Source organism: Megascapheus bottae, chromosome 16 (assembly GCF_031878675.1).
Source record: "Megascapheus bottae isolate mThoBot1 chromosome 16, mThoBot2.hap1, whole genome shotgun sequence".
NCBI lineage: Eukaryota > Metazoa > Chordata > Mammalia > Rodentia > Geomyidae > Megascapheus > Megascapheus bottae.
Genome location: NC_143524.1, coordinates 13,231,675 through 13,252,306, shown reverse-complemented (window position 1 = coordinate 13,252,306; position 20,632 = coordinate 13,231,675). Strand labels below are relative to the sequence as shown.

At 49.6% G+C, this 20,632-nt stretch overlaps 1 protein-coding gene across 3 annotated transcripts in view; it reads left to right on the top strand.

The window, feature by feature from the left end:
* Nucleotides 1-10,926: 10,926 nt before the first annotated feature.
* The window catches only part of Creb3l1 (cAMP responsive element binding protein 3 like 1), a 35,439-nt gene continuing 25,733 nt past the window's right edge, over nt 10,927-20,632 (top strand). For 2 of the 3 annotated variants that reach the window (XM_090348906.1, XM_090348905.1), the window contains exon 1: nt 10,927-11,472. In XM_090348906.1, coding sequence (XP_090205032.1) covers nt 11,371-11,472 — 102 coding nt within the window. In that variant the 5' untranslated portion in view covers nt 10,927-11,370. Of the gene's footprint in view, nt 11,473-12,470; nt 12,549-20,632 lie in introns of all 3 variants that reach the window. The other variant, XM_090348907.1, reaches the window with a different exon arrangement.

Below are 20,632 nucleotides of genomic sequence, written 5' to 3'. Positions count from 1 at the left end.
TGGTAGATAAGAAGTACTCAATAATCACTCAATGATTAAATAGTTGGACTTGAATGCGACAGTAGGAGGGGTGGGAAAGAATGTATCTTTATAGCCTTTCCCACAGGGCATGCAAATTGTGGCTTCAGTATGCTGGTAACTCACAACACATTCTCTTTAACATATATAAAGAATGTCTAGAAATAAATAAGATAAGACACTACTGTTTTTTTTTCCCCACCTTTTTTTTTTTTTTTTTTTTTTTTGCCAGTCCTGGGCTTGAGCTCAGGGCCTGAGCACTGTCCTTGGACTTTCTCAAGGCTAGAGCTCTACCACTTGAGCCTCAGCACCACTTCTGGCTTTTTGTATGTATGTGGTACCAAGGAATGGAACCCGGGTCTTTGTGCATGCAAGGCAAGCACTTTAACCACTAGGCCAAACTCCCGGCCCACTACTGGTTTTTTTTAGGGGTCAAAAACTACTGAGGGAGTAACAGAAAAGGAAATGCAATTTGTTCTAAGATATGTGAAGATATACTCAATCCTACTCAAGGTAAACATGGCTCAACTAATAGTGTCAGTCAATGAGTGAAAGCATCTGATCAAGAGTTCAAATCCTGGTCTCCAACTGAGGAAAAAAGAAAAATACTGAAACTGTGTCATATATGTCAGATTAGATACTATGGAATGCAAAAATGCCATAGTAGACTGGGATCTTGGCCTAGTGGTAGAGTGCTTGCCTAGCATGCACAAAGACCAGTGTTCCATTCGTTGGTACCACAGACATAGAAAAAAGCCAGTGCTGAGGCTCATGTGGTAGAACTCTAGCCTTGAGAAAGTACAAGGACGGTGCTCAGGGCCCCAAGCCCAGGACTGGCAAAAAAGAAAGGAGAGAGGCTGCTTCCTTATGCATTTCTGGTAGAGGTAGAAACTGGTACTGGAGCTATGAGAATGTCTTTCACCATTACAAATGCATTCTCCTGGCCAAACAATCTCACTTGTGGGACTTTATCCTATAGCTGAGCAGTGCTTGAACAACTCCAGCTCTGGAGAATTGTTTCCTATAGTGAAAAGAAAAACTGGAAAAAATCCATACATCCATCAACTGAGGACAGGTAAATAAACTAGGGTATGTTCAGACAATGGTGGCTAGGCAGGTATTGGAAAAAAAGAATAAGGAAGTTTTCTGTGTGCTAATACAGGAAGATCTCCAAGACAGATTAACTAAAAGAAAGAAAAGCATAATACCCTCCTTTCCAGTTTAAAATGACTGAAAGAAGAAACATCCATGTGCTTTGTGTGTAGTCATACCTGTGTAGGAATATATACACATATGGCAAAGAAGGATAACCAATAAATTGGTAAAACTGATTATATGAAGAACTGGGCCCTTTGTGTTCTGTGGTTAGGATGTAGAATACCCAGATTTTATTAACATTTTCCCACATTTCCCTTTTCATTTCCTTTTTGTTTGTTTTGGTGTTAGGGTTTGATCTCAATATCTTCACTTGTTAGGCAGGGACTCCACTACTTGAGCCAAAATCCTCAGCCCTTTTAGTTTTGGTTATTTGGGGGAAATAAAGTCTTACTTTTTTACCCAAACTGTTCTGGACTGTGATCCTTCTATTCATGCTTCCCACATAACTGAGATGACATGTACACATTACTGTATCTACCTTTTTATTGGTTATGATGGGGTTTTGTGAACTTTTTGCCTGGCTGGCCTCAAACCACAATCCTCCCATTCCCTTCCTCCTAAGTGGCTAATCTTACAGATCTGCGACACCTTGCCAAATTTCCTTTTCTATTCCACAGATTATAAAAGGTTTTTTTTGTTTTTATTCTTGTTATTGTTATTTGAAGTAGCATGCTCAGTAGGACTAGAGATTCTTCAATCTTCACAAGTGACTGGGGGGGGGGGGAAGCAGAGGGATTCTGCCTCATCTCTCTGCTTTGGGGTGGTTTATCACTTCTTGTTCCTGCCAGATTTTCCTAAGACCCTAGATTCTGATGGAGTGTGTGACCTTAGCTACATTATTTCCATCTCTCTAAGCCTCCGGGAAATAGTCATCCCAGTAGCTGCCTCCTAACATTGTTTGTGATAAGAAAACTCTAAGGAGGTGTCTACCCCAGGCTAGACAAGGCAAATGCCCTTTTGTACAGGTGTACCCCACTCATGCGTCCCTTCTTCCTGCCTGTTTTTATCAAGTTGCTGGTCTTCATCTTACTAATTTACAGGAGCTCTTTATTGATTCAGGAGATTGAGCCTGCATTGCAAGCTAGCTACAGTAAATGGTCCTTTGTGAAAAAAAACAACAACAAACAAAAAACAAAACAAAACAAAACATTACTTCTTTAAGTTCTTTCTCCTCTGGGCCATGCACACTGGTGTTTAAAGGCATCCCACACTGAAGATCCTGGGGTTTGTATGGACAGCCCCCAAAACCCTTGACTCACCCCAACTCTGTGTCTCCATATCCCTTGGTTTAGGAGAAATTGCTTTTCCCCTAAGAGCTTCCAGCTGCTGCTCTCAAAACCATGTTCTGGTCTACTCTAGCTTGGGCTTATTTCTTGTGTCTTCCCCAGGGTCCCCAGGCTTCTAGAGTACCTGTGTTGTGTGTCACCCCTATAAGAAGTAAATTTGCTAGGTATGGTGGTGACTCCTATAATCCCAGCCGTTGGACATGCAAAGGCAGGAAGATCAAGAATTCTAGCACTACAAAGGAAGTCAGGGAAAGAAAGAAGGAGAGGAAGAAAGGGGGAAAGGAGGGATGGAGGGAGGGAAGGAAGGAAGGAGAGGGAGGCAGGGAGAAAAGAAGGAAGGAAGGAAGAAAGGAAGGAAAGAAAGGAGAGAGGGAGAGAGGGAGAGAGGGAAGAAAGAAGGGGACGGAGGGGGAGGGAGGGAGTACCCAATGAACCTATCTGGAGAGTCCTGTCTTCCTGCAGGGGAGAGGTAGGCCAGGGCCTGGCTGCAGAACCCAACACTAGGCTTTTTACCCTGATCCTTAGACACTTAGAGTTTGCTTTCCATGGATCTGGAAACAAATGTGGCTCCCTTGGGCGGCATCCACTCATCTTCCCCTAGAGAGTTGGTCCGCCCTTCAGTTCTGGAGGCTCCAGAAACGTTCTTTGAGCATCTGGAATATATATTTGCTTTCCTGGTGACTGCCAAGGCCAGGCCTGCTGGATTTCTGTTTGTTATGCTCAGCCGTAGAGGCTGGGACCAGTCCCTGAGGAGGGGGATACCCAGCGTTCCAGGATCCCAGGGTCCACTCCATGCACAAGACAGACCATGACAGCCCCACCTGCTGGCCCTCAAAAACAATAATGGGGGTAAAAGTTGAGACCACAAAGGCCTCAGGCCCCTTCCAGCTTTCCAGAAAGCCTCCTGATTATCATTGCAACTTCTCCAGCCAGTACACTGGAAGGACAAAGCCAAACAGATACAAGATGAAATTTCGAACTCTCTTATTTAATGAGATTTAATAACTATATCACATTGGACAAATGATACAAACTCTCCGAGCCCTACTTCCTTCAAGTAAAAATACTTGTTTCATTTTGTCTTGCCCTTAAAGGTGTTAAGAGAACGCACAATGATATTGGATAGGTTTTGTTTGTTTGTTTTTGTTTTGGGTCAATCAGTCATGGGACTTGAACTCTGGGCCTAGCCACTGTCCCTGAGTTGTCAGCTCAAGGTTACCAACCTACCCCTTAAGCTACCACCCCACTTCTGGTTTTCTGATAGTTAATCAGAGATAAGAATCTCATGGACTTTTAGTGCCCAAGTGGCTTTGAACCACAATCCCCAGATCTCAGCCTCCTGAGTAGCTAGGATTATAAGCGTGAGCCACCTTGCCCAGCTTGGATTTTTTTTTTTTTTTGCCAGTTCTGGGGCTTGGACTCAGGGCCTAAGCACTATCCTTGGGCATTCCTCAAAGCTAAAGCTCTCCACTTAAGCCACAGCACCACTTCTGGCTTTTTCTGTGCATGTGGTACCAAGGAATTGAACCTGTGTCTTTGTGCATGCTAAGCAAGCACTCTACTACTAGGCCATGCTCTCTGCCCATTGAATGGTTGCTATTTTTATATTTTTAAACATTAAACCGTGTTTACTAGATGGGTCCAATGTGGAAGCCTGGTGGCTCATGCCTGTAATCCTAGCTAGTCAGGAGGCTGAGATCTAAGAATCAATGTTCAAGGTCAGTCTGGGCAGGAAAATCCATGAGACTCTTTTTTTTTTTTTTTTTTTTTTTTTTTTTGCCAGTCCTGGGCTTAAGCTCAGGGTCTGAGCACTGTCCTTGGATTTTTCTCAAGGCTAGAGCTCTACCACTTGAGCCTCAGCACCACTTCTGGCTTTTTCTAAGTATGTGGTACCAAGGAATTGAACCCGGGTCTTCGTGCATGCTAGGCAAGCACTCTACCACTAGGCCAAACTCCTGGCCCTCCATGAAACTCTTATCTCCAATAATCTACTCAGAAAAAGCTGAAAGTGGCACAGTGGCTCAAATGATAGAGCACTAGCCTTGAGCAAAAGAAGCTCAGATACAGCTCCCAGGCCCAGAGTTCAAGACCTAGGACAGGCAAAAATAAAAAATAAACAAATAAATAAAAAGAGGAGGGGTGCGAGAAGGAGGGGAAAAAAGCCTCAGATGAAGGTGGAATGCAGCTAAGTGTGTGACATGCTCCTCTCTGAGGTCCTATTGCAAGAAGCAGACAGGCAATTTCAGCTTCCCATGGCTGGAGTAAAGAAGGACATGCAAAGAGCTACAAAATCTAGGGCCCTGCAGCTCAGAGGAAAACAGTGTTTCAGGGAACTGAAATTTAAAAAAAGTAAAAGCTGGGACTGGGAGTTTGGCCTAGTGGTAGAGTGCTTGCCTAGCATGCACGAAGACCTGGGTTCAATTCCTCAGTACCACATACATGGAAAAAAGCCAGAAGTGGTGCTGAGGCTCAAGTGGTAGAGCTCTAGCCTTGAGAAAGTCCAAGGACAGTGCTCAGGCCCTGAGCTCAAGCCCAGGACTGACAAAAAATAAATAAATAAATAAATAAATAAATAATAAAAGCTATTTCTTTGCCCCTCCCCCCAAATGGCAGATTGGGATCCAGCCCTTAGAGGAAATCTAATTGTCTAAGGTCCTGGGGAGTTTTCAATAAAATAAAATGCTTGCCAGGTACCAAGGCCACCTACCTGTAATCCTAATTACTCAGGAAGCTGAGGTCTGAGGATCATGGTTCAAAACCAGCCCAGGCAGAAAAGTAGTGAGACTCTTATTTCCAGTTGACCAGCAAAAAGCCAAAAAATGAAGCCATGGTTAAGTAAAGAGTACCTGCCTTGAACAAAAAGGATAAGAGAGAATGCAAAGCCCTGAATTCAAATCCTGTCAAGTACAGGGTGGAGTGGGGCTTGAGCAGGACCCTTGGAGTGTCTGGTATGGTGTTTACAGTCTATTTCCTTCCTTTCTGGGACTCTCTCTTCTCCAGGAGGCTGTACAAGCCAGCCAGCTTTCCGCTATCAATCATTTAGCAAACACCTAGTGAATACCTTTTATGTGCCAGTTCCTGGGTTAGGCAAACCTGGGACAGTCTCCTAAACCTAGTCGGTGTCCTCCCCAAATTCTTGGTCTCAGGAGCTCCCTCCATCTCTCTGCTCCTCTCCCAGGCATCCCTCGACTCAGCCATCAGTCCTGGGGAGAAGGGGGAACATGACACTGTGGCTTCTTCTCATTCTCCACATAGCTCCAGGCTGCGACTCCGACCACCACATTCATGGAGCCCGGCCACGTGCAAAAGCACAATTAATATTCCACTCAGTCTCCCCCAGCTCAGCTGCCTATTGGGAGAAGATGGAAACCAGATTTGCAGCCGCACGCGCTGGCATGGACGTGCTCAGAGAGAGAGAGAGAAAGAGACTCTGTTCAACCCTAGGTAGGAGCTAGTGTTTTCCCTTTCACACACACACTCACACATGCCCGCCCTCTCTCCTCTCTCTCCTCTTCTCTCTCTCTCTCTCTCTCTCTCTCTCTCTCTCTCTCTCTCTCTCTCTCTCTCTCTCTCTCACACACACACACACACACACACACACACACACACACACACACACACACACACACACCTCACCTAGGGCCTTGCCTCCCACCATGGCCATCTGTGGACATTGTGCACTGGTCACACCACCATGGTCAGATCCCAGCCAATCACTGCCCAGGGGACACCTGGGCTCCTCCTCCAAAGAGCCCCATTTATATTCTGGACAGAGAGAGACTAAATCATGGCACAGCAGGGCTAGAAGCAGGGATTCATTTTCAAAGGAAAACACGGAGGTCCGGGCTTAACTTTGTCCACTAAGAGTCCTTATTGAACTGATTGAGACCAGTTGCATTTTTTAGCACAGCTTTTGATTTGAGAGAGGCTGGCTGCCTCTCTGTGGTGACAAGAGAATGGAGCACCTGCTCCTAGGTTATGGAAGCATCTAGAAACAGAGTTGGGTGCAGGTGATTCCCATTGGAAAGGAGGGTGGATTGTGAGCAGGAAGCGGGTGGAACTGTTCCCCAGGCGGAAGGCAGATGGAGGGCCAAGGGGGTGGATCTGCCTGCAGTCCAAGATTGGGACAGTTGAGTAGAAATTCAGGGAAAAAGAAGCTAAACCTATTACCAGGAAAAGGAGCTGGAAAATAGGCAAGTGTTTTCTTAGTCCTTAAGGAACTTCAGTCTTCAGAGAATTTAAAGGGGAAAAAAAAAATCTGTCTGTAAGGCCTCTCTCCAAAGCAGGGTGGGCGGGTGATTCACTGACTGATGAGGACGATTCTGGAAGGTCTTCCCTTCAGCTCTTGTCCCTGCCCAGTGAGCAAATCCGGTTCATCTGGGGTGAGTGGAAAGGGCCCTGGGTTGGAAGGCTCCAAGTCTCCTTTGCCATTCTATCTCTACCTCTGGAAGCTGATGGGGGCCACCTAGGGCAAGCTGCCCACAGCCCCAAACCCTGGTTTCTGCAAAGGAAGATAAATCCTGGGGACAACCATTTCTCATTTGTTTCCCTAAAGCCAAAATGCCATACATTATATGCTTCATTATTGCTGTTTATTAAGGGGAATAAATGACATCTACTCCACTATGACATTATCAGTTATTAGGACACATTCTGAGCTGGGCATGACAGTGCCTACCTTAATCCCAGATATTCTAGAGCTGGAGGAGGATTAAGAGTTGGAAGCAATGGGCTGGAAATGTGGCTTAGTGATAGAGTGTTTGCCTAGCATGCATGAGGACAGGCTTTGATTCCTTGGTACCACATAAACAACAACAAAAAGTCTGAGACCAGCTGGGCACAGTGGCTCATGCCTGTAATCCAAGCTATTCAGGAGACTAAGACCTTAGGATTGCTGTTCAAAGCCAACTCAGGCAAATAAATCCATGAGACTCTCATCTCCAATAAACTACCCAGAAAAGGCTGAAAGTGGCACTGTGGCTCAAGTGGTAGAATACTAGTCTTAAGTAGAAGAAGCTCAGGACAGCATCTAGGTACTGAGTTCAAGCCCCAGGACAAGCACAAAAAAAATTTTTTTTTGGCCAACCTTGGCAAAGTTAACACTATCTCAATACAAACAAACAAAAAGCAAAATAACTAGAGTTATATCTTAAGTGGTGCCATAGGTTCAATCTTTAGTGCTACCCACCCCCCCAAAAAAAGCTGTCTTCATAGATGTCAAAATGTGTAAAGTAATATGCATCTCAGACTCAGTCAACTCCAATGCCTATCTTACAAGCTTGTTCTAAGTAGCGACAATACAGGTAAACCATTTAACACTTGGCACAAAGCAATCCCTCAGTAAATGTCAGGTGTCTTTATGGCTAAAGGTGGAGAGGGGGAAGGAATCACCAGCCATGGGAGGGGGGAGGGAGGACACTAAAGAAAGTGACAGCTGAAGTCTGAGGTGCACCCCTACCCTTCTGGCAGGATGCCATCTCTAGCAGGAGGCACAGGGAACCACAGAGAACAAAGAGCCCCCATCTGCACCCCGGAAGTCAGCCTAATCTCCAGGATGAATGCCTTTTCATTTCTCAGAAGTTCCTGTTAGAGTGTGCCAAAAAGATTTTCCTTTACAATTCAGGCAAACAAGGCAGATTTACTTTGGGCGACCTTCTTGCCACCACCCCAAGGCCTGCCTGCTGCCATGAACAGCCTCCTTGAACAACCTCCACCAGGCCCCAGGCCTCCTGCTCCCCCGGCTCCTCAACTCCCACCATCTTAGCAAGGTCCCAGAGAGGCCTTGGCACCTGCCCCATCTTATGGATCTGGAAACTGAAACTCAAGGATGGTGATTTTCCAGAGGTCTCTCTCTCTCTCTCTCTCTCTCTCTCTCTCTCTCTCTCTCTCTCTCTCTCTCTCTCTCTCTCTCTCTCTCTCTCTCTCTCTCTCTCTCTCTCTCTCTCTCTCTCTCACACACACACACACACACACACACCATTTTTGGTCTCAGCTCAGCTCAGCCTGGCAGTAGCCTCTCCCTCCACCTGACCTTCAGTATCAGGGACATGCAGGAACCTTCTCTCTGCCCTTTCCTCCCAAGTGTCACCGACTGTGTGGAGATGTCTTTATGCTGGAAGTTTGGGTTCCACAGCTGGGCCAGCTCAGATGTTTCTGCACCCTTAACAGGAGAGGCTGAGCTCCCCATACCTAGCTCAATGCTTACCTAGGATGTACATAAAGGATATTATACTATGGGCCACATCTTCAGAAGGGATTGAGCTTTTTAGTCTGAACTGGTAACATTCTTTTCACAGCTTGTGCAGACCAGAGCTCCCACCCCACCCCCCACCCAGTGTAACCATCAGTACTGGCTTGGGTCTGTTACCCCAGCACAGCTGCCTGTCCTTTCCACCAAGCCCTCTTTCTTTCCTCTATTCTGTTCCCTGCTCCATAGATAACCCCAGGTCATGGCTCAGCTCTGAGCTCAGAGAGGCCTTCCGTACCCCCACCATCTCATCACACTATTGTGTTTCTTCATAGGTCCTTGTCTAAATGTATCATTTAAAAACTCGTCACCACCATACCCCCTTCACCCTTGCACTTTCACTCACCCTGGGGACCCAATAATTCCTATGCTATGTATGAATAAATAAATCCCTAGCATCTTCATTCTTGCTAGCCTTCCCAGAAGGAAGATTGTCTGGCCTTTGCTTCATGCCCTGTCTGTACCCTTTCTCCTTGTGGCCTCTTTCCCCCAGAATTTCTCCCAGGAGATCCTGACTCACAGACTCCATAGGCGATGTCGGGGCCACAGAGCCCCCCCGCCCCCGCCCCTGGATTATTTTCAATGGTTTCCTGGGGTGTTCACTTGGATAAGAATAAGGAGAGACAGGACACTCTAATCCTACTTATCGAAAACTATATAATCTTCCCCAATCACTTAAGTGGTACCTGTGTCTCTAATTACAGAGCAGGCTAAGGGGGACCCAGGCACCATTTCCAGCCAACTTCAGACAGCAGGGGCAGTTTGCTCCTCCTGAGGGCTTCTAGGAACTCTACTCAGGGACCAGGGCTCTGGATAACTGCTGTCTGGATCTTATACACTTGTTTGTCTACCCCTCAGAGACCACAGAGACCACTCCCCCAGTTTTGTCAGATGTGATACATTTGGGGGGAAATGCTCTTGGTCTCAGACACTTTATTTCCACCCACACTATTCTGAGTGATCTGATCCCTTTGTGGCTCAGCCTCATTCCTCAGTGCTGTCTTGCTGGTGAGTGCATCCCCAGAGCAAGAGCTGAAACCCACACTTTTCTTGACTCTGCAGGAGGCCTGGGAGGAGCTGTTCCAACTTCACTGGTCAGAACTGAATCAACTGGGCCAGCTTGTCAGGGTAAGGGTGGATGTGTCTCCTTCCTGCCCAGTTGCCCTAGGCTAGCAAAGGATCAGTGTGAGTCCTTCACTCATTGTGGCCCTGGGAGCAAGTTCAGGGATACCTTTGACTGAGCTGAAGTGACATTCTCAAAGGCCTTTGAGTTCCTGAGCAAATTGCCCAAACAAAGCAGACATGCTTAACTCCACTCATAACTCTGGGCAGGAAATGTTATGCCCAGCCCTAGGGGGAGGCCTTCCAGAATCACATGGATTTGTTCAGGTGCTGGCTGATTGTTTATCAGCCCTTTTAAAAGATAAAGTTATATGTGGGATTAGGCAATGGATCCAGGGTATCTGCGAGTGTGGTGACTGTGGAAATTGAGGCCTGCCAGCATCTTCCCACAACCCAGACTCTGTTCTTCAACTTCCTGCTCTTCAGAAGTGGGGAGTTGGGCTGATGGTGGTTAAGAAGAGAGGTTCTCATCTGCTGCTCTTCAGCCCTCCCACACCCAGGGAGGGTGGTACAGGCCCTCCCCTGAAGGGTGGCACCGACTAGAGGTATGGCAACATGTGAACAAGCCTGGACTGTAGCACCTGAGACTGGAAACAGTGAAGGAACGCACACACATGCTAGGAGGGTGCAGGTATGCACATGGCTGGAGTCTGGAGCTTCAGGGAAGGTTTCCTGGAGGTGGAAACTTGGGAGCTGAATGCTACCAGATAACCCTTTAGAAGCTGAAAAAAAAATGTCTTGTTGATTCGTTGAAGAGCCTAAGAAATTGACTCCCTGGCTTTGGATCCCTTAAACGGTTCAGGATTTTAGCATAAACCTGGAAAAATGGAACTAACTCAGCTCCTTCATCATCAAGTCATGGGATCGTCTGGGGAAATTGTGAAGCCTTCACCACCAGACACAGAGGTTCTGGGACAATTTTGCTTTAATCCCCTTCCTTACCCTGTGGATGTTTCTTTAAAAGAGGAGGGACGGTCCCCGAACCACACCTTCGCCAGTAATGAGCTCATGAATATTTATGAGGGGGCGTGGCCCTCCTGGCCGAGCTTCCCAGCCCGGGGTTCCCGGTTCAGCAGACAGCCAAGTGACAGAAGCGGTGCCGAGGGAGACGCGGAGAACGCGGAGCGGCCGGCAGCCACCCAGTCTCGGGGGAGCGCTTAGCTCCCCCGCCCCCGGCTCCCACCCGGTCCGGGGGGCCCCTCAAAGCCTCGGCCCCACCCCCGGGCTCCCCATGGAAGCCAGCTGCGCCCCGGGAGGAGCCGGAGGAGGAGTCGGCTAAATGCCCACCGAGCTCCCGGGGCCCCCGAGCCCAGCTCGTTCGGCACTGCCGCGCTAAGGGCCCCCCCCCGGCCGCGCCCCCCGACCCCCGGCCGCGCCGCCCCCGCCCGCCCCTCCCTCGGGGCCCGCCCGGGACCGGCCCCCCGCCGCCCGCGCTCCCGCCCGCCCGCCACGCTCCGGCCGGAGCTCCGTGCTGGGCTCGCGGCCGCCCTGGAGTGAGCGAAGCCCGGCCGCCGAAGGGGATCCCCGGAACCCGCCGTGATGGACGCGGTCCTGGACCCCTTCCCAGCCGACAGGCTGTTCCCCGGGTCCAGCTTCCTGGACTTGGGGGACCTGAACGAGTCGGATTTCCTCAACAATGCGGTAAGAGGAAGGGGCTCCCTCCCCGCCGCACAGCTCGGCGCCCCTCTTTGCGGCCCCCCGAAAGACCCGCCTACCCGGCATTGGGGCAGGGGTAGTGAGGGGGCTCGGCGCAGGGTCTCCTAGAGGGACCCGTGGTGGACGCTCAGAGATGGGGGACCAGTCCTCGACACTCCCCCACCCGTGCCCCGCAAACCCAGAGCCTGTACCGAGTTGCACAGCTGGCGCCCTTGCGCGCCGCTCCCGGGGTCTCGATCTTCTCCAGGGGACGGGAGCGTCCCGGCGTCGGGGACGCAGGGCTCTGGCCCCCTCCCCAGCCGCGGCTTCGAGCGCCCCACACCCACCCCAGCCGCAAATTGGGGGCGCCCTTCCCCGCGCCCCGTTAGGGCTCGGCGGCTCCCGGACAGGATCTCCGCTTGGGGGCGCTCGGGGGCGCACTCCGAGGGCCCGAAGCCGACTCTGCGCGCGGGTCAAAGCCCTACCACCGGGGGAGCAGGCCCAAGACCCCCGGGGAGGGGCCCGGGGCCGAGGGTCGGGCGGCCCTGCGTGGCCCCTCTGGCCAGAAGCAGGGGCCTCGTCTCCGTCTGTGTCTGTGCGTGCCGGGGCCGCTTCGCAGCCTGCCTGGGCCTCGATCTCAGGTCTTGGGCTCCCATGTCTGCTGACTTCCCCCCTGTCTCCTGGTGGTTTCGTGGCTGCCTCGCTCTGTCTCTGGACTTGTCTCTCTCTCTTCCCCTCCCGCCAGAAGGAAACGTGGCTTTCTCCAATTTCCTCCCTCCCTCTCCTTCCTTAGGCTCAGCCCGAAGGCCTTGATAGGGGAGGGGCTCCCTAAAGGAGGAAATATTTGGGTTCTAAAGGACCTGGGGTGGGGTGGGGGTGAGGGGAACGTGGGCTGCTTGGGGAAATCTAATGGGAGTTGTGCATACACACGTGCATGCATGTACATGGGCGTACACGCAGGCGTCTGCACAAGAGGATCTTCACCTGCTGGCCTCTTTCTCCAGGGTCCTAGATGAACGTGGCCTGGCAAGAGCCAAGTCCCTGGAGGACTCCTGTGTCCTGTTCCACGTAAACTGTCCCAGGTAGCTAGACTGATATGGGGGCACACTCCAAAGACCAGGAGCCTGAGGCAGGGGAGGCGTGGGGTGTGGGTCTCCCCACTCTCCCTTACATAGCACACTACTGTCACCTGCTCTCCGAGGAAGGCCCCTTCCCAGACAGATAGGCCAAAGGATTAGGAGACAGGAACAGAGAGGACTGGCCTCTAGTCCTGTCTCTGCTTTGCCTGGGAAACGTGGGTTATACTTCCAGCTTTCTCCACAGACTCAGTTTCTTTGTCTGTAAAATGGGGGGTGGGTAAATGGAGTTTTCCCATGGATTTTCTGGTACTGCTCCTAGGAGTAAAGAAACAGGGTTCTGCAGAACCACACTCTCCTCTTAGAGCTGGGAAAGGATTCTGCTCACCAGTGCCTTCCCTCAGTGGCTGGCAGCTCTGAGCTGAGTTTTCTTCTGAATGAACTCTTCCTGCCTGCACTGCATCCCAGCTGCTCCTCTGGGCCTTGGTCCAGCGCAGGAAAGAAGCCTTGATCAGCAGTGGTGTCCAGCCCTGGGCCACAGGGGGGAGGAAAAGCTCTACTGGGATGTGCTGCTCCCTGGGCAAGGGGCTCTGTTAAGGGGACAGGAAAGACTGTCTAAGGTGACAGCTCTCCTGAGACATGTGAGACTTCTGTCTGTTTGTGCCATCAACTAAGCGGGCAACAGAGACAAGTGACTTTTTTCTCCAGGCTTTGGTTTCCCTGATGGAAAAGTAGGGGATATCAGCACCTTCCCCTATAGCATTATTGTGGAGATTGGGTGACAAAACTGAGAAGTGGAAAGATGACTATAACATGAGTCCTGGTTTATAAGAAACCAGAGCTGACTTGTCCCAGACTCTGGATAGGGTGGCAGTGACAACCCAGTCAGCCAGGAATTGCTGTGTTACCTTGGGCGAATGATATTCCTTCTCTGGGTCATTTCCATTTCCAGGTGTGTAAGGTCCATTTCAATGGGGGTACATCATGGGGTGAGGAAGGGAAGGGGTGTGTGTGTGGAGGGTGGAGAGTGCTTCCTAAAAGTCTCCACACAGGACATGAAGTCCTATGGAAAGCCTGTGTATCTTGCTGTACATAAAACAAAACTCAAAATGTAGAAGTTCCTTTGAATGCAGTTCTAAAAGAAAGGTGTGGTCAGAGCAGGAAGTCAAGCAGGTGTGTGTACAGGTGGCCCTGGGCTTGCCTTTCTGCAGTGTGGAGACTGCATTTGCTGGGGTCTTGGCTGGGTGACTCTCAGAGGCATACTCTAAAGAGGGCTGGCCTTCCTGCCAGATGTGGAAGCCTTTCCCCTGCCCAGCCCCAGGCTCCCCCCATTCCTGTCCTGGAGCCCTCTTCCACTGTGCCCTGTGGTCATTCAGCCCTGTGGCTGAAAGTGCTAAGAGAGGATCTGGGCTCCGAGAGCTGGGACAGAGGAACAGGGCAGGAGACATGAAGTCTCTATCTTACCTCCTCCTATACATACTCTGCCTGAGGGGAAGGGAAGACCAGTTTCTCAAGAAGGTACTGGTTGGGAATTCTAGAGCAGCCCCAGCTGGGATGTGTGGGAGAGAGGAGGAGGAAGAGGAAGAGTTCTGTTGTCTCAGAGGGGAGTAGCAGGAAGCTGCTAGGATGTTTGCACAGCGCACCCATTCGCCTCCTGGCAGCTGGAACTCAGGGACCAGCCCCGGGGAGGGGGGACTGTGGGGCTAAGGCTGACAGAAGTTCCCAGATCCCCAGCCTGGCTTCTCCTGCTAACTAGGGGAGCAGAGAGTGACCCCCACTCCCAGCCTTTGGAGGATTTAGGGAGATTAGAAAAGCATGCATGTTTGGATGTGCCTGTGTGGGTGGGCCTTTTATAGCCTTCCACAAGGGAGGTGTGTTCGCACGCGTGCCTGCACACACACACACACACACAAACACTCAGCAACAGGAAAGAGGACAGAAGGGCCCAGTGCTGGACTGAGTAGAATCCACTAGGAAAGAATGAAGAAAAACACCAATGGATCTCGTAGCCGTGTGGTTGGTAGAGCTCCTATTCAAAGGACAGTTCCCCAGATACTAACTCCTACTTCAAAACATGGAGTTCTGAACCGGGTTGTGTTTCTTTTTGTTTCTGCTTCCACTGTAGCAGGAACAAGCTTCTAAGGCCAGGGGTTTTCTCTGTTCTTCCTACCCCCCCCCCACCTATCTCCCCCTCTTCCCTTCTCTCCCCTCCCCTCTCTCTCCTTCAATCAAGTACCGAGAAATGGATGAAGGAAGGTGAAGCCAGAAAAGGATGCTGAGGCCTGCCTACCTATTCCAGCCATTAGGGCCCTGCAGCTCACATTGCCTCTAGGTTTCTATGGCTTCCAATACGCTGAGCCATCCCCATATTAAGGTACAAGTCCCTGCAACCACTGTTCTGGGACAGTCTAGAGCTAGCTGATATATACAGGATTTGAACTTGTGGCTTAGACTTTACCCTGGAGCCTAACTCTGGAGGTTCCATCCTCCTTAGTTTCTTTTTCTTTGGATTGCTCTAGAACTATGGAATCTAGACCCATCCAGCTTAAACTAAGCCTTCTCCCCGCACCCCTCCAGGGCCTTTACACATGCTGTTCTTACCATTTGACATGTTTTCCCTCAAGTTCTGTCTGTCTCTGAATTCCTGGGTCTCCACTCTGTGTGGTGAACCCTCTCTAATCACCTAAAATGGTTCTTATCTACCCTGTTATTTTCTCTTTCCATTCTTTGTTTCTTCTCAGACTTTATCCCAGCTTATTTTATTGGCTTTTTTTTAAAAAAAAATCTATTTCCTCTGTGAGGAAGTTCCATTAGAGCTGAGACCATATCAATTTTGTACATTGCCATAATCTTAACATATATCATGTCACAAAACAGATACTAGAAAGAGTAAAACTCTACTATAACACAATAAGGCAAGTCTACAGTGTCCAAATTATGGAAAATATGGAGTTCTGTTTTGTGGAATCAGTAGAAAGCATTTCAGATGGTCTATGCTGTTGTTCCTAAAGGCACAGAAGACTAGCCCTCAGTTTGACCTGAGAGCCCTGACCTGAGAGCAGCAACTGCTGCTGTACTGACCCCACAGAGACAAGAAGTCTGCCCACTGCCCTTGTAATGGGCCTGGGCACGGGTGCCCAGCTTCTGTCTATTATGCTCTAAGTAGCTATAGCTGTAAGAAATTTACTTTAGCTGCATAGTCCCTATAAGGGAACGGGAAAGTATTTTTTTTTTTGCCAGTCGTGGGGCTTGAACTCAGGGCCTGAGCACTGTCTTTGGACTTTTCTCAAGGCTAGAGCTCTAGCACTTGAGCCACAGCACCACTTCTGGCTTTTTCTAGGTATGTGGTACTGAGGAATCAAACCCAGGTCTTGGTGCATGCTAGGCAAGCACTCTACCACTAGGCCAAACTCCTAGCCCAGAAAGTATTTTTTGTAAATAACAACAAAACATACCTGAGGCTCAGAAAGTGTTCTGTCATCTGGGCATGGTGTATGATTCCTATAATCCCTGCTATTCAAGAAGATCAAGCCTGGTTCAAGGTCAGCTAGCAAAAAGTTAGCAAGATCCCATCCCAACAAACAAGCCAGGTGTGGTGACACTCATCTGTCATCAGGACTGCATGGGAGGTATAAGTAGGAAGACTGTGAGACTCTAGCTGGGTCTAGAGAGTAACTAAAGCAAAAAAGGCTGGGATGTGGCTCCTGTGATAGAGCACTTGCCTAGCTAGCAAGCAGAAGGCCCTGAGTTCAAACTCCAGTACTGAAAAAAAGTGTTCTGAAAAAAAGTGTTCTGACAGCTGGGCTCTGGTGGCTCAGGCCTATAACTACTTAGGAGACTGCTATTTGAGGATCACAGTTCGAAGCCAGCCTGGGCAGGAAAGTCTGTGAGACCCACTACCAATTAACTACTACCAGAAAGCTAGAAGTGCAGCTGTGGCTCAGACAGTAGAGATCTTGCCTTAAGTGAAAAAAAAGCTCAGGTACAGTGCCCAGGCTTTGAGTTTAAGCCTCAGGAGCAGCGTGCGCATACACACACACACACACACACACACACACACACACACACACATACACAATGTGCACTGACAATTCTAAAAATGGGTCCAGGGGACCAGCCCTGAAGATAACAGTTAGGTCCTGAAGAAGTTCTGTCTGCTCTTCTTATCCATTGTGCAGTCCCCTTCTTGGAGGAAAACCCTCCCTCATTCTCTAAGGACCCAGTCACTCTAGCTACCGCTTGGGAAACAGCTATAGCTGTTTTGGGGGAAACCCATAATCTAGTGTAGCAATGAGGAGACAAAGGCCTGGAAAGGAGAGGGAAATGCGTCTGAGGTCACGGAGTGAACTGGGGAAATAAGCTGCCTCCCCCGCTCTCGGAGAGGGCCTGAAAGGCCCTTGTCAAGCCTTCACTGCTTTCATTTTTGTTATTCTTTTGGAAGGGGGAAGGGTGGGAGTGGCTGGGCTGTCCAGCTGTTAGGTCAGACCACATCTCTCAGTCCAGATGTGTCAGCCCCACAGTGATGGCTGAAATGGTTTCTAGGCCAAGGGCCATGGGCCAAGGAAGCAGCACGAGAGCTGGGTCTCTGGAGAGCCAGCGAGGAGACACCCTGGGCTCTGCCCTCGGGCCCCCAGTGCCTTTACTGCCCCTGTCAAGGTTGACCTTGAGGACGTGGCAAGTCCAGGCTGCAGGGATCAAGGTCTTTGGCTTTCCAAGAAAATGAGTACCTCTGATATATTTGCTTCTGTCAGATATCTGAGCCCTGGCTTCCCTGTCCACTTTACCTGAAGCAGATACTCCTACTTCCATCTTGCCCCAGAGACCTGCTCTGGCTTTCCCTGACCTGCTTGGGGTGGGGGTTATATAGCATTCCAGCTGGAGCCATGCTCCACCCAGATCACCCTCCTCCATCCTGCCCCCTGGAGCGCAGGGACTTCCAGAGGAACAGCCTGTTCTCTAGCATCTGGAGTTGGTTTCTTGAGGGAGGGTCAAAGGCAAGCCAGGTCCTGGAGCAAGATGCTCTGGGAGGCCATGGGACCAGAGTTGAGAACAAAGGTACAAGTTCCCCCAAGGGCTGGGACTCAGCCGTGAGGTGAGCATGAGACAAGGGGAGGGGCTACGGGGGTCTGTCCAAGGGCTTAAGTTCTGGGCATCCAGGTGCCCTGAGAATGGGTGTGGTCAACCCAAAGTACTGGATACCCAATATTTCATGCTGCCCTGCTGGAGATAGTGGAGCTCAAACCACAACAGAAGTAGAGGTGCTTCTCTCCTCCTTCCAGGGCTCCTTTCTAATTCCACTTTCACAAGGGACTGCAGGGTTTCACTAAGGACAGCAGGGATTCTAGGCATGCCAGCCCTGCCTGCTGAGATGTCTTGGCCACTTAGGGAGATGTTGCTGAAGTCACTTCAGAGAAACTTTCTGTGACCCCTGATTGCCTCAGGATCCTCAGAGTCTGCTCTGTTTTGGCTCCTCTCCCTGTCATAGTGTCAGTACTACTCCCCCCAAGTCACCCCACCCTGCCTCCTAGCTAGAAAGCCAGGTTTGTTTCCTTCTTCTATGGGACAGAGAACTAAGGGGATGGATGGATGGATGGATGGATGGATGGATGGATGGACAGGTAGAAGGAAAGATGGGCGGAAGGCTAAGTGGGGTGGGGATGATGGAAAGATGAATAGGAAAGTGAGTAGACAGAAGTATGGATAGTGGTCAGGCACGGGCAGCTCACACATATAACCCTACTTATTCAAGAAGCTGAGATCTGAAGATTTCAGATGCCAGCCCAGGCAGGAAAGTTAATGAGACCCCTTATCTCTTAATTCGTCACCAAAACAAGCTGGAAGTAGAGATGTGGCTCAAGTGGTAGAATGCCAGCCTTGAGTGAAAAAGCTAAGGGACAGTGCCCAGACCCTGAGTTCAAGCCCCAGGATCACCACCCAAAGAAAGTATAGAAAGTATGCTCAAACAAACAAGAAAGCCAGATGCCAGAGCCTGTAACCCTAGCTACTCAGGAAACCGAAATCTGAGGATCAAGGTTCAAAGCCAACCTGGGCAAGGAAGTCTGTGAGACTCTTCTCTCCAATTAACCACCAGAAAACCGGATATAATGCTATGGCTCAAAATGGTAAAGCACTAGTTCTGAGCAAAAGAGTTCAGGGACAGTGCCCAGGCTGAGTTCAAGACCACAACCCCCCCCCAAAAAAAACCAGCAAACAAAAGCATAATGTATTAATTCATGTATGCATTCATTCACTGAAAAGCTCCTCCTTTACCTTTCACTTTATCATGATGACTTTTTCTATTATGAAATACCCAGGGACTGGAGGTGTGGTTAAAGTATAGAGCACCAGACATGAGCAAACAATCTAATCAAGAAGATGAGACCTTGAGTCTTAATCTAGCATCTATGCTAGCACACACATTAAAAAAAAAACCTGGGCCAGAGTTTGGCCTGGTGGTAAAGTGCTTGCCTAGCATGCACGAAGACCCGGGTTGGATTCCTTGGTACCACATACGTAGAAAAAGCCAGAAGTGGTGCCATGGCTCAAGTGGTAGAGTCCTAGACTTGAGAAAGCCCCAAGGACAGTGCTCAGGCCCTGAGTTCAAGCTCCAGGACTGGCAAAAACATCATATTATGTGCTAAGTATATGTGTGTGTGTGTGTGTGTGTGTGTGTGTGTGTGTGTGTGTGTGTGTAAACATATATAAATACTTATCTATGATCTCAGAAGTACAATAAAGAATATATCTGAGGATTTGCTACCCAGCTTAATAAACAACCCAGCTCAGAGTATGTAGAGATGTAGCACCTATACGCATCCATTGTGGGGCAGATTTGGACCGCACCCTGGAAGTCCAAGTCAGATGACAGAGCGCTGGGCAAGCCCTGAGGGAGAGAGTTGAGCCACTTCTGAGGTAGGCCAGCAAGGAACCCTATCTGTGTGAAGCACTGCAGGTCCCTGGCCTGTGTCAGGCATTTGTTTCTCCATGCTAACAGTAGAGAGGTCAATGAAATGGCTGTGGTTTCTATTTCTGATTGCTGTCATTGCCTAAAAGGAAGCCCTGTGCTGAGCTAGACCATGGGATCTTGCTTTCCATCCCTCTGAGGTCTCTGGAGGTGGAAGACCATTCTAATTTAGGTAAAACCCAAACCAAACCAAAACACTGTGTCTGTGTGTGTCAGCCCAGGGGTGGCCAGGGACCAGTAGAGCTGGATCTTGGGTGTGGCACTGAATGGAGACCCATATTTTGCATCTGGCCCTACAAGATGCTGCACAGGTGCTGAGAGGGGCGGGCAGGGTCATTCTCTCCACTTCAGTGTCATCATGGGTGCTCAGGAATGCAGGCTTTGCAGTCCTGGGTTCAAATGGGTCTCGGCCACTCTCTCAGGCATGAGCTGGCATCCTGCTTTACTTGTTTATGCTGTCACTTCCTGGTCCCTATAGCGAGGGCACTGGCAGGACCCTGCTTTAATGAGATCCTGCATGCAAGGAACTAGGGCAGTGCCTAGCACATAAATCTTTCCTTTTGGCGGGAGTGGGGGTAGGAGGTGGTACTGGGATTTGAACTCGGGGCTTTGTACTTTGTATTCAAATTCTTGAGCCATTCCCCCTTCCCTTAGACTTTTTGTACTTTAGTTTTTGTTTTATTTTGGTGATGTCAAGCTTGAACTCAAGGCCTCAGACTTGCCCAGTTTGCTTGTTCAGCTGGTGCTCTACCAGTTCAGCCACGCCTCCAGCCATGCTTTTTGCTGGTTCCTTTGGAGATGGAATCTTGCAGATTTTTCTGCCAGCATCTCAGCTTTCTGAATATACTTGAGATTATAGGTGCAAGCCACCAACATCCAGTGCTTTAGTTATTTTTCAGGTAGGGTCTCGTCCCATCCCCACCCCAGAGGCTAGCCTGGAACTTGGACCCTCCTACCTAGAGCTTCACATATACTTAGGATCACAGGTACACACCACCGTGACTAGCTTATTGGTTGAGATGAGGAGTGTTATGAACTTTTACCCCGGCCTGCCCTCTAACAGAAATCCTCCTAAACTCCACCTACGAAGTAGCTGGAATTAGAGGTGTGAGCCACGATACCTGGA